This window comes from Pelophylax lessonae (assembly GCF_965119305.1).
Source record: "Pelophylax lessonae genome assembly, chromosome: 4".
Classification (NCBI taxonomy): domain Eukaryota; kingdom Metazoa; phylum Chordata; class Amphibia; order Anura; family Ranidae; genus Pelophylax; species Pelophylax lessonae.
This window is the reverse complement of record NC_138771.1, coordinates 599,703,077-599,730,515: the sequence shown is the minus strand read 5'-3', so window position 1 is coordinate 599,730,515 and position 27,439 is coordinate 599,703,077. Positions and strand designations below refer to the sequence as shown.

General features: G+C 43.7%; 1 protein-coding gene across 2 annotated transcripts in view; it reads left to right on the top strand.

The window, feature by feature from the left end:
- The window catches only part of LOC309553391 (potassium channel subfamily T member 2-like), a 422,810-nt gene that overhangs the window by 218,802 nt on the left and 176,569 nt on the right, over positions 1–27,439 (top strand). For both annotated transcript variants that reach the window (XM_082254566.1, XM_082254567.1), the window contains exon 8: positions 17,772–17,855. In XM_082254566.1, coding sequence (XP_082110692.1) covers positions 17,772–17,855 — 84 coding nt within the window. The remainder of the gene's footprint in view (positions 1–17,771; positions 17,856–27,439) is intronic.

Below are 27,439 nucleotides of genomic sequence, written 5' to 3'. Positions count from 1 at the left end.
TGTTTTGCCCATCAGTGTGCCCCCTTACAAAATGTGCCCATCAGCGTGCACCCTAACATAAAATGTGCCCATCAGCGTGCCCCCTAACATAAAATGTGCCCATCAGCGTGCCCCTTATTTTATGTTAAGGGTCACGCTGATGGGCAAATTTTATGCTAAGGGTCACGCTGATAGACACATTTTATGTTAAGGGGCACTCAAATGGGCATATTTTATGTTAAGAGCAACGCTGATGGACACGTTTTGTTTTGCCCATCTTTCTGAGTCATAGCACAGACTTCAGATTCGGACCTCGGCCCAAAGAAAATTTTAGCGACCGGACCTCCTTGAATTCTAATTAATTACCCCTGGTGTATAATATAGTCATGAAGAGCATATATGTGTAAATATATAAGTGGTACACATAAAATAATAAAGTAATTTCCGATGTGGGGCTAAGGACTGCATTACATGTCCCCATATTCTAGGGGGTGTTAACTTTCAATCCTCTATTGAGAACAAAACATACAAAATCAACAGGTTTTTTAATTGTAACACTACATACCTTATTTATCTCATTACTTGCAGAGAATGTTTTGTACAATATGTGGGTCGCACCACACGAAAACTTAAAGACAGATTTAGGGAACACCTTAGTGATGTCAGATTGAGGAAATCCACGAATGTGGCCCGACATTTTAATTCAGAACATGACGGTGATCTGTCTTTGATATCGGTCCAAGTGATCGAACGTGTGGTTGCTCCTGTAAGAGGGGGCGATGTGTTCCGCCTTCTGTGTAAGCGGGAGGTTTTCTGGATTCATAAACTCCAGACCCGCTTACCTGGCGGTTTAAACTTTGAATGGGATGTTACTCACTTTTATTCCCAGTAATGATTCATGTATCTATTCGTGGGTACATACATTTAACTATACATACAGAGAGGGCTACCTGTATCCCATACGCATACATGGTACATGTTTCTTTGATTGACCATTCTATGTCTTATTGTTTCTTTGTTTCTTCTTTTCTCTTTTTTTTTTTTTTTTTCTCATTTCTCCTTCCCTTTTGTCCCACTTCGGTCTCTGCATCTTTTTTTTTTTTTTTTGGAATGCATGTGTTCTTCGATATATATGCATGTTGTTCCGTTCGGTTTGCCTCCATGGCTATATATTTATGCAATGTGTGGCTGATTCCTTTATGGATATTGATTGTGCTATATGCACGGTGGTTCACACATGTGCATGCTATACTCTGTGTTCAGTATGATCTAAGTCGACATGTACACGTAAGCATATATATATATATATATATATATATATATATATAATTTTTTTTGTGTTAGATCGATGTGGGATATGCCTGAGATGTTACCAATGTCTTGGGTATATATCCATTTAAATGTCCCTATTTTTATATCTTTATAGGGGATAATAATACCATTATGCTGATAAAGACACACAGGACTTCTATGTTTATGCATTTATGTATTTATTATTATTTTTATGGTAATGTTTAGTGTTCTTACATATCTCATTGGTTATTTTTATATTCTTTCGATTGGGTGGATTGCCCTATGTATGTGAACACAGTTGCAGATATACCACTCAATGGATGGGGTTATACGTTTTTGGGGGTTGTGCTCATACCTATTACATATGTGTACAATTTCCCCCCCCCCCCATTTATCTATTTGTTTCATATGCTATATGGACGTGATGTATGTGTTTGTGGTTACACATTTATTATATTTTATGTGTACCACTTATATATTTACACATATATGCTCTTCATGACTATATTATACACCATTTCCTATGAACACATCTATATGCTTCCGTTTTACTGTTTTCTTTTTCTTTGCCTTTCTTTTTTCTTTTTCTTGTTTTTTTCTTTTTTCCGCCCTTTTTTTTTTTTTTTTTTTTTCCCTTCCTTTTTTTTTAGTTTTTTTTCCCCTTCGTTTTTTCTTTTTTCTTTTCTCCCTTTACTTTGTTTTTGTTCGTTTTTTGGCTTCTACCAGCTGTCTTTTTATATTATCACTACTGTTTTTTCCTTATTTTTATTGAAAGCTTTTTCGCATATGCATTCATAGAACTTTTTTGCTATGCGTTTTTGGACAAAAGGTGAAGCAAAAACAAACATACAATTCCTGCTGGGCTGTTTGTGTGCCCTTAATTGGGATTTAGTATCTGCAGCTGTGTGGGCTCAATCAAGCACATTCTGGGAGGTACATGTTATTTGAAATGCCTTTTCCTCTATATATAGCAGTGTCTTGTATTGTACAGCATGGTTACGACTAAGCGGAAGACTCCGTGAAACGCGTCAACCGCCGTGCTCCCCTTTTCCCCCCCATGTCTCCGACTGTTTCGGTTTCATCTTGGATGATTTTATCTTTTTGCCTGCAAAATAAATTTGGATTTTAACTTTTTGCATCTTCAACCGGTTGTGCGGCTTTTTGTGCTCTTCCATTTGGAGGATGGGCATGGCCATGTGCAATCAAATACTAATTGAGAACCTCCTTCCCCCAGCCAGGGCATTGAAAATGGGTTGTGGATGGGTATTCCAGCATGACAATGACCAGAAACACACAGCCAAGTCAGAAAAGGAGTGGCTCAAGAAGAAGCACATTAGGGTCCTGGAGTGGCCTAGCCAGTCTCCAGACCTTAATCCCATAGAAAATATGGGGAGGAAGCTGAATGTTTGAATTACCAAACATCAGCCTCAAACCCTTAATGACTTGGAGAGGATCTGCAAAGAGGAGTGGGACAAAATCCCTCCTGAGATGTGTGCAAACCTGGTGGCCAACTACAAGAAACGTCTGACCTCTGATTGCCAACAAGAGTTTTTGAAGGGGTCAAATACTTATTTCACTCGTTAAAATGCAAATCAATTTTATAACTTTTTTGAAATGCTTTTTTCTGGATATTTTTGTTGTTATTCGGTCTCTCACTGTTAAAATAAACCTACCATTATAAGTATAGACTGATCATTTCTTTGTCATTGGGCAAACATGCAAACTCAGCAGGGGATCAAATACTTTTTTTCCACACTGTACAGATGCCTTTCCTCCTGGCAGTGGCGCTTTGACAGAAAAACACTTGTAAACATGTACAGTGCATTAGGACGCGTCAAGCACTTGGCTGTTAATTTATTTAATTGGCCTGAATAATATTTTATTCTGGCCATTGAAATGAATTAAACATCAAGCTGGTTGTTTATGGAAGGATTTATGGCCACCATTAGGAACTGGCCTTTCTGACCACGCACCAAGTTTTACCACTTACCGACCAGCCGCCGTAGTTTTACTACAGCAGGTCGGCTCTATTACACTTAACAGCGTACCTGTACGCCACTTTGTGTAATAGATGGTGGGGTGCACATGCCGCCAGAGGCACGCCCAAGTGTCGATTGGCTAGAAGAGAAGCCAATTGCAGGTCTGGCGGCCATCCGTGATCGCTCCCCGTGGAGACAGAACGGCGGTCTGCCTATGTAAACAAGGAAGACCGCTGTTCTATCACAGGGATCCTGTGTTCCTCCTATTTAGGAACTCAGGTCTCTGTGTTCATCCAGTGAATCGATCCCCCACACAGTTAGAAAGCAACCCCCTAGGGACACACTTAACCCTTTGATCGCTCCTGGTGTTAACCCCTTCCCTGCCAGTGTCATAAGTACAGTAACTGTGCACATTTTTAACACTGATTACTGTAGTAATGTCACTGGTCCCCCCCCCCCAAAAAAATGTCAGTTAGGGGTCCGATCTGTCTGCTGCAATGTCGCAGTCCCGCTAAAAATCGCTGATTGCCACCATTACTAGTAAAATAAATAAATAAATAAATAAATAAAAATGACATAAATCTATCTCCTAGTTTGTAGACGCAATAACTTTTGTGCAAACCAATCAATATACACTTATTGGGATTTTTTTCATCAAAAATATGTAGCAGAATACATATTGGCTTACACGGATGAAAAACGTTTTACTTTCTGCTATAAAACATTCCCAATATAAAAATTTTTAAAAAAAATTGTCGCTCTTTTTTTTGTTTATAGCGCAAAAAATAAAAAAATCGCAGAGGTGATCAAATACCACCAAAAGAAAGCTCTGTTTGTGGGGAAAAAAGGACATAGTTTCTATTCGGGTACAGCGTCGTACGACCGTGCAATTTTCTGAAAAGGGCATGGTCATTAACCACTTAAGCCCCGGAAGATTTTACCCCCTTCCTGACCAGGGGGTATTTTGCGATTCGGCACTGCGTGACTTTAACGGACAATTGCGCGGTCGTGCGACGCTGTACCTAAACGAATTTGGCGTCCTTTTTTTCCCACAAACAGAGCTTTCTTTTGGCGGTATTTGATCACCTGTGCGATTTTTTGATCACGCGCTATAAACAAAAAAAGAGCGTAAATTTTGCAAAAATAGCAATATTTTTCCCTTTTTTTTATATGAAATTCCCCCAAAAATAAATGTAAAAATCAAAATTTTTTAATATTTTCGGCCAATTTGTTTTATGCTACCTATGTTTGGTAAAAAAAATCGCAAAAAGCGTATTTTGATTGGTTTGCGCAAAAGTTATTGCGTTTACTAACAAAGGGAAAGATTTTTGTCATTTTTGTTGTTTTTTTTTTTAACGCGTAATGGCGGCGATCTGCGATTTTTTTTGCGGTACTGCGACAATGCGGCGGACAGATCGGACCCTTGACTGACATTTTTGACACTTTTGGGGTTACCAGTGACATTTCTACAGTAATCAGTGCTATACATATGCACTGTTACTGTAAAAATACACTGGTAGTGAAGGGGTTAACTTTATTTCAGAGGGAGGGGCTGTGTGTGTCCCTAGGGGCGTGATTCTAACTGTGATTGGCTGGGGCTTCAACTGTATGCAGAGTGATCAATGGATCTACATAGTAGATCCATGTGATCAGCTCTCATACAGAGAGGAGAATGACAGGCAGCTTGTTTACACAAGCTGCCTGACTTTCTCCCTCTCCCCCGCCGATCGCAGAGTGGCCGGCGGCGATCGGGTCCGCCGGTCACGCGCGCGGGGGGGTCCGTGACCACGCGGGAGCGGGAGCGCGCCTCCGGCGGCGCGCGCTCGCTCCCTAAACCCTCACAGGCGAGCGACGTAGACCTACGTCACTTTGCCTGTGAGGGGCTGACCGCCCACGTAGATAGTCGTGCGGCGGTCGGCAAGTGGTTAAGGGGGTAAAACCTTCCGGTCCTGAAGTGGTTAAGACACACACTATATTACCAAATGTATTGGGACGCCTGCCTTTACACACACATGAACTTTAATGGCATCCCAGTCTTAGTCTGTAGGGTTCAATATTGAGTTGGCCCACCCTTTGCAGCTATAACAGCTTCAACTCTTCTGGGAAGGCTATCTACAAGTTTTTGGCCACAGCCGATCAGCAGGTTTACATCATTGGCTGTACACTGCTGAAAAACTCATCCTGTGTCCAATCACAGCAAGGGTCAGCAGGGGGTGCGCGCCTGTGTGCTGCCAAGCCAAGAAGTACACCACAATGTTCGGCATCATGCGGTGCTTGTCTGTGCCACCTGCTTGCAGTATATTTAATGTAAGCAGGTTGCAAATGATAGGAATACGCATGACAAATGTATTTAATTTGTATCTTGGTGTGCTTTGTGTATTTATTCAAGATCTGTGCAGTAATCCAGTGTGAGACTTTACCTCTATGCAGGGGTTTCCCATAATAAAGACTGCTCACTGCTGCTCTCTCTCCTTGTGAAGGGTAACTGGTCTTGACTCCACCCCCTCCTGATGTTTCCTGCAGGCAGCCTGTAGTGGGTGGGTCCTGTTGGCCCATCCCACAGGTCTGCTTTCTTCACAGGCTATATACAGTACAGTGATGATGTCACGGCTACTTTAGGGTAATAACTGGGTTTGCAAAAGTGTTTGATACACACTAATTAGCTTTATATCCTCTGTGGCTATTGAAAAAGTTTTTGTGCCTGGAGTTCAGGTTTAACTCTTTGTACATAGGCCATTGTTGGTGTAAATGCATTGGTAGTCTAAATCCATCTCCTATTGTTTTTCTATTTCTTCAGTGCCTGGCCTGAGTGTCCTTACCCCCAATTCCCTTTTAAAGTGTTACTAAACCCAGGACCCTGCATTCACTATATCTGATCTCCAACAGTACACAGAACATGGAAATACAATTATTTTAGTAAATATAAACTGCTAAATACTTTTTCTCATCAGCAGTATATAGCCGTCTTATGACTTCTATCAGTGTCTGGTTAAAGGAGTTGTAAAGGCAGAAGTTTTTTTTTATCTTAATGCATTTTATGCATTAAGATAAAAAGCCTTTTGTGTGCAGCAGCCCCCCTAATACTTACCTGAGCCCCATCTCGATCCAGCGATGTCCACGAGTGCCTCGGCTGTCCGGGAGTCTCCCTCCTGATTGGCAGGGACACAGCAGCAGCACCATTGGCTCCCGCTGCTGTCAATCAAAGTCAGTTAGCTAATAAGGAGAGAGAGGGGGCGGGGCAAAATGGCAGCTCCATGTCTGAATGGACACACGAAGCTGCAGCTCAGCTCGGGTGCCCCCACAGCAAGCTGCTTGCTGTGGGGGCACTTGACAGGAGGGAGGGGCCAGGAGCATAAAAAAGGGACCCAAGAAGAGGAGGATTGGGGCTGCTCTGTGCAAAACCAACTGCCCAGAGCAGGAAAGTATAACATGTTCATTATTTGGAAAAAAAAAACAGATTTTACAATCACTTTAAAGATTGTAGGAAGTGTTTTCATTCTCCTCTGACTGTCCTATGAGGCTGAATGACTCCTGACCCTCTGTCTGGGCAGTGCTGATTGGGCCTATGCTAATCACATGCACCCCCCCCCTCCAAAAAAAAACAAACTCTTTTGCGCATGTGCAGAGTGCCCCCAAAGCTCTGCACCAGGGGCACGCCCATCCATTGAGGGCGGAGGGGCGCCGCCCCCCCTATCCATGCATCTGGCCCCCTAATCTACATGCAGGGCGCCGGACGCATGGATTCCAATAGGGGATTTTTTTTTTTTTCGAAGCACGTGATTAGAGTCAGAGGCTCTAATAGGCTTCAGAAAAGGGTGGGCTTGGGGTGCAGAACACTGCGCCCCGAGACCACCCAGTTGTGTGACAATAGCGAATGAATATTTGCTATTGTCACACTGACTCTCCTCCCAGCCAATCAGGAAGAGAGTTGTGAGACCCCTTTCCTGACTGGCTGAAAAGAGAAGCGATCTTACTGGCCAGTGGCCAGGAGGAGGCAGAAGACACATGGCGGCTGGAGGAGGCAGGAGGACAGCGGCTCAGCCATCCAGCACTCCCCGACACCCAACAGGAGGAAGAAGGCAAGAAGACAGGGGGGGGATTTGCCGCCTGACTGTCTGACCCGTCGACCGACCCGGGGGAGGGGGGGGGGCTGGTGTGCATTGGTTTGCCGCCCCCCCCCCCTGAATTACCGAGCACCCGCCACCACTGGTCTGTACTATCAGGAGATGGATTGAGGACAGTGGAAGGATCAGGGAAGACAGGATCAAACAGCCTTTTTACAGAATGCAGAGAATTAACCCCTTAGGTTCCACAGTGAGTATAACAAGCATGCTTTACTGCACACACACAGTGATTTTACTATTGTGGGTTTAGTAACACTTTAACTCTGTGCGTTAGATCTTGGCTTCATTTCTCCCTTTCTTGTTTGTTTTAACTAGTACCTGTCGGATAATATAATTTCTCCCACACTCTTTCTGCCCACGGTGGGTGTAGAGAATGCTGGAAGATCGGGCACAGCTGCCAATCACTGCCTACAGACGTCACTTTTCAGGCAGCTTGATGAGTACATGACCTTGCCCCTCTTGGAGTGCTGCTCGGCGGCTCCCATTCTCCTCTTCTCCAATCACTCCAAGCTCCGGCTACCGTGTAATAAGACCAGAGCTGTTATTAAGGCTTAGGGGAGAGATTGGAACTCGGTGCCGGCTTATTAGGAGCTGGCCCATTCTGCTACAATTACTATTGCACAGACACGTCTGTCCCTTGTCAGCCCTCTTCTGCCTCTTAGGCTCTAATTCTAATCAACGGTAATACCGTGCGCCACTGTGCAAGCAAAGCAAAAGGCTGTGTAGGTGTTTGTATCTGTGTGTGGGAGGAAGGATTCCTTATCAGTTCTGTTTAAAGAAAAATCTATTAAAGAATTCACTTAATCCAGGTATTCACCAAAAACATGTTAAAACAAATCAAATGTAAGGCCAGCCATAGACGCGTGGAAAGCCGAACGTTCTGTCGATTGAAAAGCAAAAATGGCGTATACGATTGTGTCATCATTCGTTTCGTTTTTCGAAACAAAATCCAGAATGGCAGATCTGGCACTTTCGATTGTGGCATGAAAATCGCATGGCGCAGCTGGCACACTAATGATGCGAAAAACGAATGACCAAGAATGCTCGTTCGATTTTTAACCCATCTATGGTCTGCTTAACCACCTCCATAGTTATCTATTCTTTAACCACTTCAGCTCCAAAATGTTTTACCCCCTTAATGAGCAGGCCATTTTTTGCGATTCGGTACTGCATAATTTTAATTAACAATTGCACGGTTTTGCGACGCTGTACCCCAAATACAATTGATGTCCTTTTTTTTTTTTCCCACAAATAGAGCTTTCTTTTGGTGGTATTTGATCACCTCTGCGGTTTTTATATTTTGCACTATAAACAAAAAACGGAGCGAAAATTGTGAAAAAGAAAAAACGCAATATTTTTTACTTTCTGCTATAAAACATTCCCAATAAAAAAAATTAAAAAAATCAATCAGTTTAGGCCAATTTGTATTCTGCTACATATTTTTGGTAAAAAAAATCCCAAAAAGCATATTTTAATTGTTTTGTGCAAAAGCGTTTACAAACTACAGGGATAGATTTTTGGACTTTTTATTTATTTTTTGTTTTTATTAGTAATGGCGGCGATCAGCAATTTTTAGCAGGACTGCGACATTGCGGCGGACAGATTAGAACCCTAACTGACATTTTTTACACTTTCTTGGGACCAGTGACATTAATACAGTAATCAGTGCTAAATAATATGCACTGTCACTGTATAAATGACACTGGCATGGAAGGGGTAGTACTGGGGGTGATCAAAGGGGTTAAATGTATGCCTATTTGTGCTTACTGACTGTAGGGGGGGGCTCTGTGACAGGCACACAGAGATCTGTGTTTTAGCTTAGCTGAGACACATGATCTCTCTCTGCCTGTGTGACAGAAGACCCGCTTGCTTTGTTTACATAGGCAGGCGGCTCTTCTGTCAGTTTCTGTGAAGATTGCGGGAGGCCGGCGGCGATCAAGCCCACTCCTCCCGCGGTCTGGCTCCTGCTGTGTCTAATCACAGCGTGCGCGCGCACGCCGCCGTGACCGCGTGCACATAATCACGTAGATCTGCATGGGGCAGTCAGCAAGGGGTTAAAAAATAATGAAGGTATTTAAATACAGCGATTATAAATACTTGAATATGGTTTTATACTAGGTTCTTGTGATCCCCCCTGCACAGCAGACTGAGAGCTACACTGGCTTTTTTAATTCATTATTAATTTATACTTTTTCTTTTAGATTTCTTTTACTCCCACAGGGAAAAAAAACCCTATGTCCTTATATCTTTTTTTTTTTTGATTTCAGGGTTGGTACATATTTTACCAATCAAATTCCATGATTTTTCCATGACTTCATGTAAATATTCATGACCTAATGTTTCATGAAATGTCTATGTAACTATTGTAATTTAACCAATATTATCAACTATATTCGAATATACTGGAGAAATAAAAAGATTTGATGGGTGCTCCTGCTTGGGGATAAAGCTTCAGTTCAGGCAGTCATGATGGATAAGGTGCAGCCGGACTGGCATGGATGGCACAGATGCACAAATGCGGCGCTTACATCGAGGGCAGCTCTTTGTTAGGCCGAATCAACAGTCCCACGAACAGGCAGAAAAGAGAGAAAGGCGCCACTCAGTGTAGCAGATGTAAATAATTTTATTGACACATATTAAAAACTTACAGTGATTGTGAAACAAATTTCCATGACTTTTCCAAAACTTTGTGGGTTAAATTATTTTCCAAAACTTTTCCAGGCCTGGAAATTGCCATTTTTAAATTCCATGAATTTTCCAGGTTTTTCATGACAGTATGAACCCTGTAATTTACTTCCCCCTATGCAGGGGCGTAGATAAGGGGGGGGGTCTAACCCCCCCCCCCCCCCAGAGCAGTTCAGATAGAGCTAGTGTAGCCTATCAGCTGCGGGAGCCGCACTGCCACTGGGAAGACCACCTGTCTCATCTACAAGGCTGACAGGCAGGGCCCGGCTGACATTGAAGCCATGTTTACTATTTGCTTCACTAACAGATGTGCCTGCTGGGGGTGCTGTATATATATACTGTATATATATACACACCACAATTTGTCACAGTGTGGCAGGCATGTAAATTATTGTTTTATGGGTACTCAAGGCTGAACCCCCCCCCCCCCCAAGAAAAAAATATTATCTACGGCCCTGCCCCTATGTGATCCATAATAAGCATTTATTTTAGGTCTCGTACAGCCAAGCAGTCAGGGGGAGCAATAAAAATTGGCAGCTGTGGATATGTCACCCAGCCACTCACCCGAACTGTAAAATAACAGGTAGATGGGGCTGTTCACATGGCGTGGCTGCGATGCCTTGCTTTGTGGTCACACCAACTCAGGGTTAAAGCACCGCTTGTCAAATTCACCCATTGGGTTTGATGGGGCTGCACCGCAATCGCATGTAGAACATGCAATTGTGGCACAGGAGTGTGGCATTATAAGGTTAAATCAGGATATCAGGATATATTGCCTCCCCACCACCTGTCAAATTCCCTCTGAAAAGGGATATGATCGCTGATCGTTCTTTAGAGGGTACTGCACTCCACCGCGAGTGTGTAAAGAGCCCTTAAAATATGTTTGTTTGCAAACCATGTTCTTAAATCAAAGTGAAATGGTGTGATTTTCTGCGCTAATCAAAAAATGACTGGTGAACAAAATTACAAAGGTGAGCTGCTGCACAAAGGAAACATAGAGAAACCAACGTAATATAAAGTCAAAAAATGCGCTGCGCTGCAAATAAATTACCCAAATAAATGGGAAAGTGTTAATATAATAATAACGTTTGAATGGTAAATTAACATATGTGCATATGATGACAAAATCTAAAAAGCAAGAACAAAAAGTGCACGAAATATGAAAAGGGTGTTTTAAATCCCAAGGAAGTCCATAGCAATTAAAGCACAAAAGATGGTGTTCAAGAAGATCAACAAAAGGTCCCAGAGGTTGAATCCGTATGACACTTTATGAGGATAATGGAGACACCGACGTGCAGATCACCAGATATAAAACAAATGGCTGCTTACCAGAGCAAGTTGGTCTCTCAACCTAATGAGTCGACCAATTAAGCTTATATGTAATACCAAGGTTAGCCACCGGATGTCTCCTTACAGACCCAGACACGACATCTACCTCGTATATCCAGACAATGGAACTTATGTGTAATACCACAATGGGCCACAGGGTGTCTCCTTATGGGCTCATACACGATATCCACATCACGATGTTAAAAGAAAGAAATGTATACAGGGACATAGCGTAACTCTATTTGAGAAGGTTTATTCAAATAAAAGCAGGTAATGCACTCACGTTTTAGTAGAACATCAAGGCATATACTATGGAAAACCAGGCTAAGAGCGAGCGAACATCTCTTACGGTCTCAAAATCTTTGGTAGCCGGCTGTTGGGGGCGTGGTTGCGTCACGACTGACTCACCCGACCGGTTTCGTCACACGTATGACGTCATCAGGGGTGTGCCTGATGACGTCTCCAATCCAGACACTCCAATCCAGCAAAGAGACAGCCCCATATATTCAGCAAAGAGACATCTCCAATCTTCAGCAAAGAGACATCCCAGTCCAGCAAAGAAGCATCCCCATATAGCAAGGGACAACCAAAACCTAGCAAAGACACAGCCCAATCCAGCAAAAAGATACAGTCACAGCTCAGGCCCACATTCAGCAATTAATCAATTGACAATTAATTTACCATTGTTATGTCTAACAACATGCAGTGCAACTCTTCCATATGGCTGAGCTGTGACTGGTGTGACACCCAAACAAGCATCCGGTCTGCAGGGAGCAGCAGAGGGCAGATGATATCACTCCACCTTCCGCTGCAACTGGAACTAAGTGAGCTGCATCGGCCCACTCTGTGGCCGTCCTGCATTATCAATTGCTTCAATTGCTAGTTACCACTGTAGCAACAACTCAGGATGCTCGGGGCCCGTCGTGACACTCGGGCCCCCTACATATGTATGGACTCTCACCCCCTGATGGCAACCCTGGGCGGGAGTGAGCATGAACGAGTGCCCCCTTAGCAAGGGGCTTGCTATGGGAGCACTCAGCAAGGGGGAGGGGCCCATAGCTTCGGCAGGGGACCCGAGAAACGGTGGATCAGGGCTGCTCTGTGCAAAATCATTACACAGAGCAGGTAAGTATAACATGTTTTAAAAGTAAATCTTTTACATATACTTTAATTGCTCATGATATAAACACCCCCCTTCTTTGGCCATCCTCATCTCTACAGCTAAACGCAGTTAGGGTGAAATGCGTCAAAAGGTGTGACTACAGATAGGGACTGTCAGATCACAGACCTAGAATAAAGTTTGGAAGAGAGATGCCATTAGTATATAGATTTTGCGGCACAATAGTGGAATGATGGAGTCATACAGTCAGTTACCAGATTGGGGAGGAAGAGTGGAGTCCACAGCAGTGCTCAGCATAGTGGATACTACTAAAAGCTGTATTGCATCGCACAGTGATATCAGTTTAACACAGGTAGCTTGCTGACAGGAGAAAGGTAATAAGAGAACTGTTTAACAATCATATTTCTAATGCACCTTCACTGCCCAATCAGCAAGCCTTAGAGGACAGTGACGCTGCTTTTTTTTTTTTTTTTACATGAGTGCCGAAGTCACAAAATCTATATTTTCTGAATGTATTTAGCTATTTGCCTAGAGCTTAGTCTTACAAAAATTAGTAAACAGTGCTTTGTAAAAGTATCTATAGCGCTACCCCTGTAGGAGCTGCTGGTGAATATGGGTATCTGCCACCCTGCACAGCCAGGCACACACATTTTCCATACACTCTGGAAACAGGAATCAGTGCTTGCACCTTTGTTTCTGTATTTTATTAGGGGGATTGAACTTGGATAGGGATGGGGTTATTATGAGATGCCCACTTGTTCAAAAAGGAATTCTTCAGGGACACAACTATATACATTGAGTATATATACACTTCTCCTCTTCTACCTCCAGCACAATCTTGCTTGTAGAACTACATCTCCCAGGACCAGCTAGCACTGAAAAATTGATCCAACACACATTTGGTCAGATTCAGAGTAAATGCCTTTTGCAGATTGGGACCTCAGGCCCCTTTGGTAGTATAGCAGAAAAATAGGTCTTTGGTGCCAGCTGTCATATTCCCGTGGCTACTGATCTCAGTACCACCTCATTAGGCACTGCCAGCCTGCCTGGCTGAAACTGCCCCTTTCACTAGCCCTCTTGGCTACTTCTCCACAGTCCTCCAAGACTGACTGTGCATCCATCCCAGACTGCTTGCACCCAGTCTCTTCAGGCATGCCTCTCAGTCCTCTGACTGTAACATTCACCAGCCCTCCTGGCTGTCTCCCTCTCTGGAGATTTGCCCAGCAGTGTCCTCTCCATGTTCCCGTGCCTCCTGGTCAGGATCCCTCCGTGTGTCTCGAGAAAGGGTCCCTTCCGCACCCGAGCTCAGGTCTGAGTTCACCCCCCCCAGACTAGGGGGCTACTCTCAATGGTCTCAGACAGCCTAACACTCCATCTCCATCTTCCACCCAAACTCACTCTGCCAAAGCTGGGCTGACCCAGAGAATTTGAGGGGGGCTGCCCCCTGCCAACCCATCTGTTGGGAATTGGTCAGGGCCCTCCAAATACAACAGACAGCTCCTCCTTTCCCCTGCTCACATCCTTCGAGAACCTTCTGCTTGTTTCTAGAAGTAGCTGGAGGTCTTAGAGATACGGCCTGTGAGTCATACCAGCCATCCCTGAGTCACTCACCCGACCCAGATTACACAACGAAGGCTTGGCTGCCAGCCAAGCCTGACAATTTACCTAGTCTAACACAAAAATCCTAACTATAGCACTTTAGCAACGCTAGGGGGTGCTACATATCGTTAACAACTTTATCACCATCGTCTTCTGCACAGCAGCTGAATTTTAAATAAGGAGATGTGCATGTACTGGGTGCTGAAATGAGAGTAGAGGAATGTGGGGTCATTTAGGACAAAATTCTGTCTGAAAATGCATTTTATATACAGATGAATCAGTATTATAGTTAATGCTTTAGAGCAGTGGACTCCAAACTGCGGCCTGTAGGCTGGAGGCAGTGCTTTGCGTGCCTTTATGTCGTCCTTGGGGCACCATTCCTCTCACTGATACCAACAGCAAGGCATAATTCCTGCAATTGACACCAAAAGAGGGGCATAATTCCTTGCAATGACACCAATGAGGCACTATTCCTCCCACTGACACTAAAGATGGGGCATGATTCCTCCCACTAACACCAACAATGGGGCACTATTCCTCCCACTGACACTAAAGATGGGGCATGATTCCACCCACTAACACCAACAATTGGGCACTATTCCTCCCACTGACACTAAAGATGGAGCATGATTTGTCCCACTGATACCAATGATGATGCGCTATTCCTTCCACCAATACCAATGATGGGACACTATTCCTTCCAGTGACACCAACGATGGGGCACTATTCCTTCTACCAATACCAATGATGGGGCACTATTCATTCCACCAATACCAACGATGGCGCACCATTCCTCCCACTTATACCAATTATAGGTGCACTGTTCCTTCCACTAATACCAATAATTAGACACTATTCCTCTAATACCAATGATGATTAATCTAAAAGGTGCACAAAACCCATATCTCTGTAGTGATCAATACCAAAAAAAGTGTGTGAAAATAAAGGTAATTCATAATAAACCATAATGAACAATGTGCATCAAATGGTGAAATCACAGTCCCATAACATACAGTATCTCACAAAAGTTAGTACACCCCTCACATTTTTGTAAATATTTTAGTATATCTTTTCATATGACAACACTGAAAAAATGACACTTTGCTACAATGTAAAGTAGTGAGTGTACAGCTTGTATAACAGTGTAAATTTGCTGTCCCCTCAAAATAACTCAACACACAGACATTAATGTTTAAATTGCTGGCAAAAAAGTGAGTACACCCCTAAATGAAAATGTCCAAATTGAGCCCAATTAGTCATTTTCCCTCCCCGGTGTCATGTGACTCGTTAGTGTTACAAGGTCTCAGGTGTGAATAGGGAGCAGGTGTGTTAAATTTGGTGTTATCGCTCTAACTCTCTCATACTGGTCACTGGAAGTTCAACATGGCACCTCATGGCAAAGAACTCTCTGAGGTCTGAAAAAAAGAATTGTTGCTCTATATAAAGATGGCCTAGGCTATAGGAAGATTGCCAAGACCCTGAAACTGTGTTGCAACACGGTGGCCAAGACCATACAGCGGTTTAACAGGACAGGTTCCACTCTAAACAGACCTTGCTATGGTCGACTAAAGAAGTTGAGTACACGTGCTCAGCATCATATCCAGAGGTTGTCTTTGGGAAATAGATGTATGAGTGCTGCCAGCATTGCTGCAGAAGTTGAAGGGGTGGGGGGTCAGCCTGTCAGTGCTCAGACCATACGCTGCACTCTGCATCAAACAGATGATGCACAAAAAAGCCTGCAAACTTTTTTCTGAAGACAAGCAAACTAAGGGCATGGATTACTGGAACCATGTCCTGTGGTCTGATGAGACCAAGATAAACGTATTTGGTTCAGATGGTGTCAAGCGTGTGTGGCCGCAAGCAGTTAAGGAGAACAAAGACAAGTGTGTCTTGCCTACAGTTAAGCATGGTGGTGGGAGTGGCATGAGTGCTGCCGGCATTGGGGAGCTACAGTTCATTGAAGGAACCATGAATGCCAACATGTACTGTGAAATACTGAAGCAGAGCGTGATCCCCTCCCTTCAGGTTCGCAGGGCAGTATTCCAGCATGATAACGACCCCACTCATTGAGACCTTTAATGCTGCCGAAATTTTTCTGTACCCTTCCCCAGATCTGTGCCTCGATACAATCCTGTCTCGGAGTTCTACAGATAATGCCTTGGACTTCATGGCTTAGTTTGCGCTCTGATATACACTGTTAGCTGTGGGACCTTATATAGATAGGTGTTTGCCTTTTCAAATCCTGTCCAATCAACTGAATTTACCACAGATGGTCTCCAAGCAAGTTGTAGAAACATCTCAAGGATCATTAGTGGACACAGGATGCACCTGAGCCTAATTTTGAGTGTCCTGGCAAAGGCTGTGAATACTTATGACCATGTGATTTTTTCATTTTTAATAAATTTGCAAAGATTTCAAACAAATTTCTTTTACTTTGTCATTATGGTGTATTATTTGTAGAGTATTGAGGAAAACAATTCATTTAATACATTTTGGAATAAGGCTGTAACATAATAAAATGTGGAAAAAGTGAAGTGATGTGAATACTTTCCGGATGCACTGTATACTCACAAAAGTTAGAGTAACACAGGTAAAACATACCACACCAGGAATCAACAGCGATGGTACAACATCATATGCCACTGGCCTCAACCTACATGCATTTTGTCTGGTGCAATGGATGTCTACAGAAGATACAGAACATCCGTTGCACCAGACGAAACACATGTAGAATGAGGCCTACTCCCACTGACCACCAAGTTTGAGGCATTGTTTACTCCCAATGCCTGGACATTTTCTACTCCCACTAGCCACAGTCTGCCCCCCCCCCCCCCCCTGAAGTCTGAAAGACAGTAAACTGACCCTTTTTTTTTTTTTAGAAAGTTTTGCGATCCCTGGTCAAGAGCAACGTGAAATGTCCCTTGTGCCACTGGCTGCTGTTTTGGTTGAAATCAAAAATCCTCCGCCCCCAATACTCCCACAGCAGTAATCTTCCAGTGTAGCAGGGGTTAGTAGATCTGAGGGATCTGTCATGGGCAATTACCAAGAGTGGTGACTGTGACCACATATTCTGTCCCCATCTCCATTCATACAAGCTAAACTAATGAATCCATCAATAAAAAGCACTATATGAATGGAGGAGGCAGACATTTTTTCATATGTCTGTTCTTCATTCATAAATCCCTTTTCATTGCTTGAAAACTGAAGGAAATCCCGAATTTGGATTGACACCAGAACAGGATTAGAGGGCAAACCTTTCAACAGAGAGGTTAGCTCTGGTGACTCTGGTGATAACCAGAAATTCCTTCACTTTTGAGGGATCTCCTCTCACTTCCAGTTGTGGCTGTGAGTCAAGTAGCCAAAGGGACTCAGGTGGCAAATAAACTCACATATGACCCTCCTGAACTAATAAATTACCACCACCCTCCAAGAATACTAAAATACTGTCAGCTGGGTAAGTCTTCTTTCAGGTTTCACCTGACCACTAATGTTTTTTTTTATATTTTGGGTCTGGTTGCATGGAATTGTGGGTTTGTTTTGAGGCAAGCAGTGCTTTTGTCTCATCCAGATCTAATGCCGGTTAGACCAACATGACATGATAGCAATATTAATTAACATATCACTATAATGTCTACATTTACTGTTATCTGTGCTCTGTTTTAGGTATTCTGGCCTCCACTGAGAAGTCTTTATATACCAGTCTTCCTCAATTGCTGGCTGGCAAAACATGCATTGGAGAACATGATTGTAAGTTACACTCTCTGCTTCATCAAATGTGTCTTAGAATTAAGATGGGGAATACTACTTAGCTCCTAGTTTTAAAGTGTAGCAGGATATTCCTTATACCACCTTCCACTTTGTTTTCCTTAAAGAGTTGGCACATACTTTGTTTTGCTAATAGTAAAAGCCCTCTTATTCTAGCTTCCCTGCCCTCCTCCACTCTGCATCTCTAAACTTTTCTCTCCTGTGCTCCTCTCCTCAATGCTTCCTTTTTGATCCCCCCTCCCTGTTCGCCTCTATATTTTGGTCCTGTCTTTTCTTGTTCTCCTCCGTGTTGTCATTCTGCCTTGTCTCACCTACTCTACTCTTCTCTTACATACTACCTCTCTAAATGTATCTCTCCTGCTTTCCTGCGTCCTCTGTTTTTGCTGTGCTCCTCTATGCTACTTCTATATTTCTGGCTCTCCTGTGCTCTTTCTCTCCGAAACTCTTTCTCCTGTTCTTTTTCACAGTGTCATTCTAATCCTGGCTCTATTTTCCTTTTATAACCTGCAGGCCCTGGCTCTCCTGTGCTCCCCCATACTACCTCTCTGATCCTCCCTTACCTGTTCTCCTCCATATTCTAGGCCACCCTCTCTCATTCTCCTCCATGTTGGCAATCTGTACTTTTTCTACTGCTCTCCTCCATGCTGCCTCTCTGATCATTTTTCTCCTGTTCTCATCAATTCTGCATTTCCAAATTTGTGTTACCTTTCCTTCTCCATGTTGCCTCTGTGATCCTCTCTCCCCTGTTTCCTCCATGTTCTAGTCCTGCCTCTCATGTTCTCCTCCATGTTTTCAATCTGCCCTGTCTCTCTTGTTCTCCTCCATGCTGCCTCTCTGAGCTTGTTTCTCCTGTTCTCCTCCATGCTGTCTCTCTGAGCTTGTTTCTCCTGTTCTCCTCCATGCTGCCTCTCTGAGCTTGTTTCTCCTGTTCTCCTCCATGCTGCCTCTCTGAGCTTGTTTCTCCTGTTCTCCTCCATGCTGTCTCTCTGAGCTTGTTTCTCCTGTTCTCCTCCATGCTGCCTCTCTGAGCTTGTTTCTCCTGTTCTCCTCCATGCTGTCTCTCTGAGCTTGTTTCTCCTGTTCTCCTCCATGCTGCCTCTCTGAGCTTGTTTCTCCCGTTCTCCTCCATGCTGTCTCTCTGAGCTTGTTTCTCCTGTTCTCCTCCATGCTGCCTCTCTGAGCTTGTTTCTCCTGTTCTCCTCCATGCTGTCTCTCTGAGCTTGTTTCTCCTGTTCTCCTCCATGCTGTCTCTCTGAGCTTGTTTCTCCTGTTCTCCTCCATGCTGCCTCTCTGAGCTTGTTTCTCCCGTTCTCCTCCATGCTGTCTCTCTGAGCTTGTTTCTCCTGTTCTCCTCCATGCTGCCTCTCTGAGCTTGTTTCTCCTGTTCTCCTCCATGCTGCCTCTCTGAGCTTGTTTCTCCTGTTCTCCTCCATGCTGTCTCTCTGAGCTTGTTTCTCCTGTTCTCCTCCATGCTGCCTCTCTGAGCTTGTTTCTCCTGTTCTCCTCCATGCTGTCTCTCTGAGCTTGTTTCTCCTGTTCTCCTCTATGCTGCCTCTCTGAGCTTGTTTCTCCTGTTCTCCTCTATGCTGCCTCTCTGAGCTTGTTTCTGCTGTTCGCCTCCATGCTGCCTTTCTGAGCTTGTTTCTCCTGTTCTCCTCCATGCTGCCTCTCTGAGCTTGTTTCTCCTGTTCTCCTCCATGCTGCCTCTCTGAGCTTGTTTCTCCTGTTCTCCTCCATGCTGCCTCTCTGAGCTTGTTTCTTCTGTTCTCCACCATGCTGCCTCTCTGAGCTTGTGTCTCCTGTTCTCCTCCATGCTGCCTCTCTGAGCTTGTTTCTCCTGTTCTCCTCCATGCTGCCTCTCTGAGTTGTTTCTCCTGTTCTCCTCAATGCTGCCTCTCTGAGCTTGTTTCTCCTGTTCTCCTCCATGCTGCCTCTCTGAGCTTGTTTCTACTGTTCTCCTCCATGCTGCCTCTCTGAGCTTGTTTCTCCTGTTCTCCTCCATACTGCCTCTCTGAGCTTGTTTCTCCTCCATGTTGCCTCTCTGAGCTTGTTTCTCCTGTTCTCCTCCATGCTGCCTCTCTGAGCTTGTTTCTCCTGTTCTTCTCCATGCTGCCTCTCTGAGCTTGTTTCTCCTGTTCTCCTCAATGCTGACATTTCTGAGCCCGTTTCTCATTTTCTTCTTCATGCTGCTTCACTGATCCTCCCTTTCCTGTTCTTCTCCAAAGTCTGGTCTTGTCTCTCTTGTACTTCTCCTTGATGTCAATCTGTACTTTTTTTTTTTACTGCTCTCCTCCTTGCTGCTTCTCTGATCCTGTCTCTCTTGTTCTCCTCCATGCTGCATCTCTGATCCTGTCTCTCATGTTCTCATTAATGCTACATTTCCAAACCTGTCTCACCTTTCCTTCTCCATGCTGCCTCTATGATCCTCCTTCCCCTATTTTGCATATTCAGGTCTTGTTGTCCACAATGCTACCTCTCTGATCCTGTCTCTCCTTTTCTCATTCATGCTGGTTCTCTGAACCTTCCTTCCCTGTTCTTCTACATATTCTGGTCATGTCTCTCTTGTTCTTCTCTTTGATGTCAATCCTTTCTGTCTCTCCTGCCTCTCTAATTCCTCCATCTCCTGTTCTTCTCCACATTCTGATCCGGTTTCTCTTGTTCTCCTCCTCAATGTCAGTCTCTCCTGTTTTCCTTCTTTCCTCCATGTAGCCTCTCTGATCCTGTCTCTCCCATTCTCCTCCATGCTGTTTCTTTGATTCTGATCCTGACTCACCTGTGCTTCATCATGCTTGATCTTCAACCCTTTCTCTCCTGTTAGTTTCCATGCTGCCTCTCTGATATTGGTTCCCTTGTGCACCTCAATTTTGCCTCTCTGATTGTGGATTTGTTTGTGTTGGTCTACTATTTTCCCAGCCCTCCTGTTCTTGAACATACTTTCCTATTCTGATATAAGCTGCTCCATAATGCCCAGTTTTTCCACTGCCTCCCAATTTTAATGGCCCTTCATCCTTCTGCCCTCCCTGTGCTGTCATTAGCTGCTGCCTCTGAGTGACAGAATACTGAAATCCAGCCCAAGAGTTACATAGTTAGCTTGAAAAAAGAAGCCCATCAAGACCAATATGGTTGTGAGAGTAGCAGTAATGGATCCACATAGACTTGTTGAATAAATAAGTAGAATACTTCCTAATTTGAACATAGAGCACTGTTTCTGGTATGGCATTAACATTTAATGTTTCATTTTCTTGTTTCTGGAGTTGCTCATTATTTTATCTGATGTTTCTCAGAATTGAGAACTGTCTGTTCTTGCCGGAGGACTTTCATTTGCTTTGATTAATCACTTTAATTTGTTTCATACTATCCCTGATGTTAATAGATTTGTCTGTGCTGTTACTCCTAAGAATCTTTTTTCGTTTGTGATAATGTGTCTGATACTAGGTTGAACAATCCTTCATCGGCATAGTCCTGGCTTTTTGTTTTATTTATTTATTTTCAGGAAAAATGTATTCTTATTTATCACAATGCGTGTTCTAACTTAATTTAAGGTTACAAATCCCCGATCCTGCCAAGGTTAATCTAAGGGTAAAATTCTGGATATTATTCAGGGCAGTTAAGAAGTAATTATGAGGTACTGTCACATTTATACACCTTAGTTGGCTAAGCTAATACACTTAGGGCAGCAAAATAATACATTTTGGAAACAATAGTCTATTCGGATTTGTTCAGTTTTAGCGAATTACAGCATCCTAAAGTTTCTACAGTGCCAAAATACTTTTGCTTGCTGCCAACTGGGAACTGTAGAAGCAAAGTAACCCAAAAACCCAAATTTATTTTATTATGTAGCATACAATTTCTTAGATTCGATGGCTGTATTAAGCTTTTAGTCTTTTTTTTTTACCTGGTGATCTGGCCAGTAAGTTATTTTTCAACTTCTTTTAACAGACAAAGCTGTCCAGAAAAAGTGGCAGGGGATTGATACAAACCATTTACCACTTACAGGGGTGATTACAATGATCAGCTTTTAATTTATGTATGTAAAACCTTTAACCCAAAAGGAAAAATAAAGCTGTTGCTGTACCTGTTTAAAAAAGTGTTAGCTGGAGTTTGGCTTTATTTGTTAGTTAAGTCCATGTAAATCTGCTAGCACATCCAACACTATAGTCTATCCAAACTGACAACGCGGCTGTCCAAAGATGTCCCTGTTGCTCCTCCATCTAGAGTGGAGGCACTCTAAAGCCTAGTACACATGGGCTGAATGTTGGGCGGCCAGTTCAATAAAAACCAGACGAAATTTGGCTCCTGTGTATGGCAGCCAGTCCGACAGATGCCGGCCGTTCGGCGGGCTTCTGTTGAAGGCTCATGACTGAAAAGGTCTCCCTGATCAGCGCTTTCAGCCAATGGCTGGAGTGTTCTGGTGTTCTGGTGGAGGGCTGATGGGGAAAAAACTAGGTAGCACCCTCCTAGGTAGGTGCTAGGAAAACACATTAAGTGGCTCTTTCTGCTTATCAGGGGAGCCTGATCTGTTAGTTGTGCCTGTCATGTGTTTCTAGGTGTGATTCACTAGGTCTGAGGTAGTGTCCCCACTGTGTCCAATGAGGGATCTTGTTGGACAGTGGAGGAAACCTAGCCAGTGACACTGTGTTTTATGGCAGTCCCAGTGGGAGGGCATTGCTGCAATGCATCCTGAGATTGCCCATAAATATGGAGGGAGCATGTGACAGGGTGTCTTTTGGTGGGAGCAAAGTCCCAGGAGAAGGTGGACGGGCTGTCTCTCCTCCTGCAGGTGTGAGGAAGGTGGTTCTGGCGGTCGGCCTAGGAACCAGGTGTGTGGAGCTGAGCTGCAGAGGATCCAGGGTGTTGACAAGTGGAGCTGCTGGCAGAATCATCTTGGCAAAAACAGTATCATGAGTACCAGGAGATCTGCCTAAGGGTCTGCCTAGGAGAGGGGACCACTCCAGAGAAGTCAGGGGATCAAGGAGCTAGCTCACACAAGGCGTGTATCAGTAAAGGGGGTGCCGTGTAGTTGACCCTGAAAATTAGGAACAAAAAGGGGGTGCCAGGAAGGGCCCTGAAGTTGTTCTGCAGTACAGTCCAGTTTACCTCAGGATACAGTTTACCTCAGGATACAGTTCACCTCAGAAAGTCCATTCAGTCCTGCGTCACAGCTTGTGACAAACTGAAGCAGCGGCCTAGCCGTGACTAGTGTTACTCAGCGTTACTCAGCGTTAATCAGCATTTTCAAGCCGTCCCAGGTTATTGTGCATTAATAAGTGTATAAAGTTGGGGTATCCCACTCATTCCCTTCTCCTATCCAAGTTCTAAAAAAAAATACAAAAACCAAAGCTGTTGAACTGTCATGTCGTTGCTAATGGTAACCCAGGGAAACCCGTAACCAGCAGTTCCCAAGGGAGTAGTGCTACACTAGTAGCGTGTAGCAGGGTTTGGATAGGAAGTGTGTTACTGGCTGGAACACCAGGAAATAAGCCTAAAAAACCCCAAATTGAGCCACCACATTTAAGTATTGGTAACCTTCGATTTAATAAATGTTTGTGTTTGGGTTTAATATCGCTTCTAAATGACGACTATACCCTAAAGTCTCCTATGTACAGTATTTCTAAAAAAACACTACACAGAAATTAACAATTTCAGCTACTAAATCTTGTTTCTTCTTTCACAACATACCTAGTGATCCTACTAGCTTCTGGGTCTTGCTCCGAGAGGGTGATAACCCCGTAGGTCCTGTGCACCTGCGACCATCAGAGCAGGGAAGAGAAACGTCTTTGGGAGGCTGGTCATGCAGCTAGGAGGAAGCCTGCAGGTGTTGTTTCAGTTTTTTCCTAGACTTAAAGTAGAACTAAAGGCAAAACTTTTTTTAAATTTTGAATAGAGTAAGAGAGGGTTATAACTCCTGTCAGTTTTTTTTTTCTTTTTTTTTCATCTTTGTCCCATTGTGGAGATTTACCTTCACAGGAAGTGAGAGGAAATTCCTGCAAATTAAGGGAATTACTTGGGGAACCCCAGGTCAGAAGGACGCAGTATCCCCAATGGAAGATTTCCCCTTTATTATTTTTCTGGGGACAACCCAAAATTTGGGATTTTCTTTTACTTTCACTTTTCGAAGATAAAGGTAAACAGGACAAATAGAGAGGGTGAATTTCCTTGAAGGAGAAGTACAGCCAAAGCTTGTTTGGCTGTACTTCTCCTGTGGACCACAGGAGTGCAGTTCGTTCTGCACCCCTGTGACCCTTTTTCGGAAGCCTGCTTTCGGCTGATGTCAGAGAGTTTGTCTAGGCTCGAACAAGATCGTGACAATGGAGTCAGAATCCGCCCACATGCCTGGAACGGGCACCCGGCTCACCCAGAGCCTGAGCTGGTTGCTCCCACCCCTCCACAGTGAGCACTCGGGGGAAGAGCAGAGAGCTGCAGACAAATAGTCAGCAGCTCTCTGCTCAGAAAACTGTGAAAACCAGACGATCGGCACCGGGAGACAGATGCAGCATCGGATCCATGCTGCATCCACCTAGGTAAAAATGATTCTAAAAAAATAAAATAAAACCCATACATCTCTTTTAACATGGGCACAGACAGCGGTAAAACCTGGCAGGTGTTCTAATCCCTCTTCACTGAATCCAACGCTAAAAGAAAAAAAATTGCCTTCAGTTATACTTTAAAGCAGGGCTTCCCAAACTTTTTTGGGCCGAGACCCACTTCTGAATACAGTTATTTTTCGTGACCCCCTTGCTTGTAGCTGAATATTGTAAAGCGCTACAGAATTTGTTGGCGCTATATAAATGCAAATAATAATGATAATGCATATATAAAATGGATGTTAAATTAAAAATAGAGCTGCCATGAACTCCTGACACCGCCGGGCCACCTGGTCCTCTTATGACATTGAGGCTGCCGTCTCTGCCCGCTATAGCTGAGAGAATCATGTAGCCAGTCTAGCCACCACCGCTCCTGCCAGCAGGGCAGAGGAGCTGGCTCTGCACCCCATGAACATATCCTACAACCTGCATAACAGCCCACATGCGTACTCACTGATGCAAGTATCCTCCTCAAGGGAATGCAGACCAGCCTCCATAAACTGCATGGGCGGGTCCTGAATCCATCGCAATTTAAATGTGCTCTGGCTCTCTGTAATTTGCGCGGGCTCGCACAGCACAATTTAATCGGGCCCGCTCTCAGTGGTTTGCATTTGGAAAGATTCAGGTTTTTTTTTTCCTTTTTCTTTTTGTGGTTTTGTACAGAGTGACCCCAAACTTTATTTTCTTGGGTCCCTGGCCAATGCTTCAGGCTCCTCCTCTTCTTAGTGCGCCACCATATGAAGCCACATCCTATGGAGGGATATCTACGGGCTCGCTCCCTCCTCGCATGATTTGAATGACAACAGCAGAAGCCAATGGCTCCCACTGCTGCCTCTCTATTCTGTGAGGAGAGAGAGAGAGAGAGATAAATGCTGCTGCAGACAGGCACAGCACTGGGTCCAGAAAGGACTCAGGTATTTATTAGGGGATTGAGGGGGCAATACTATCACTGGGACATTTTTACCCTAACGCAGGGAATACTTTAAGGTAAAAAATGTTATGCCTTTTCAATCACTTTAGGCTTTAAATGTTTGTTGGTTGTTGGTTTGTGTACACATGTTACTTACATATCACCATGAGCCCATTATTCATGGTTGACTCTAACTACCTGTAAGGGTTAAGCGTCACCTAAAAAACATGGTTTGTCATAGTCTCATGGGCGCATGCAATTATAAGGCATGACATATAGTGAGTGAAAAAAGTATTTGATCCCCTGCTGATTTTGTATGTTTGCCCACTGACAAAGAAATGATCAGTCTATAATTTAATGGTAGGTTTATTTTAACAGTGAGAGACAAAATAACAAAAATCCAGAAAATCGCATTTCAAAAAAAGTTATATATTGATTTGCATTTTAATGATTGAAATAAGTAATTGATCCCCTATCAATCAGCAAGATTTCTGGCTCCCAGGTATCTTGTATACGAGTAACAAGCTGAGATTAGGAGCACTCTCTAAGGGAGTGCTCCTAATCCCAGCTTGTTATCTGTCCACAGAAGCAATCAATCAGATTCCAATTTCTTTACCATGGCCATGACCAAAGAGCTGCCCAAGGATGTTGGGGACAAGATTGTGGACACACACAAAGCTGGAATGGGCTACAAGATCAGCTTGGTGAGAGGGTCACAACAGTTGGTGCGGTTATTCGCAAATAAAAGAAACACAAAATAACTGTCAATCTCTCGCGATATGGGGCTCAATGCAAGATCTCACCTCATGGATTTTCAATGAATATGAGAACGGTGAGGAATCAGCCCAGAACTACAGGGGAGAATTTTGTCAATGATCTCAAGAAAGCTGGGACCATAGTCACCAAGAAAACAATTGGTAACACGCTATGCTGTGAAGGACTGAAATCATGCAGCGCCCCTGCTGAAGGAAGCACATGTACAGGCCCGTCTGAAGTTTGCTAATGAACATCTGAATGATTCAGAGGAGAACTGGGAGAAAGTGTTGTCAGATGAGACCAAAATCAAGCTCAACTCAACTCGTCATGTTTGGAGGAGGAGGAATGCTGCCTTTGACCCTAAGAATGGGTCTTCCAGCATGACAATAAACCCAAAACACATGGCCAAGGCAACAAAAGGGTGGCTCAAGAAGAAGCACATTAAGGTCCTGAAGTGACCTGGCCAGTCTCCAAACCTTAATCCCATAGAAAATATGTGGAGGGAGCTGAAGGTTCAAGTTACCAAAGGTCAGCCTCAAAACCTTAATGACTTGGAGAGGATCTGCAAAGAAGAGTGGGACAAAATCCCTCCAGAGATGTGTGCAAACCTGGTGGCCAACTACAAGAAATGTCTGACCTCTGTGATTGCTAACAAGAGTTTTGCCACCAAGTACTAAGTCATGTTTTGCAAAGGGGTCAAATACCTATTTCACTGAATAAAATGCAAAGCAATGAAAAACTTTTTTGAAATGCGATTTTCTGGATATTTTTGTTGTTATTCTGTCTCTCACTGTTAAAATAAACCTACCATTAAAAATATAGACTGATCATTTCTTTGTCAGCGGGCAAACGTACAAAATCAACATGGGATCAAATACTTTTTTTCCACAATGTACTGGATATCTATATTTCCTCATCTCAACCTCATCATTTATAGTCTACAAAAAAATTGGGTAATATATTGTTTTTGTGTGACCTTAAAATAACTTTAGTGGATTTTATACTGAAATTTGCACTTGTTGAATGTGCTAGCATTGAGTGACATAAAAAAATGTAAACTACCACTATTCTCCTTGGTGTTTGCTTTCGGAAAAAAAATACTGTTTTGGAGGTTTTAAAGTGGTTGCAAACCCTCACATATACCCAGTGAAGTGAATAGCCTCAGACTATACACCCTTTTTGAAAAGTGCAGATCGTGTTAAGAATATTTCTTCATCTTTCAGCAGCACATAGGGGTGGGTGGGGAGACTGGACCTACACTGTGTGAGAGTTGATTGGAGGAAAGGGACAACACCCCTCCACATAGGCAGAGGAAC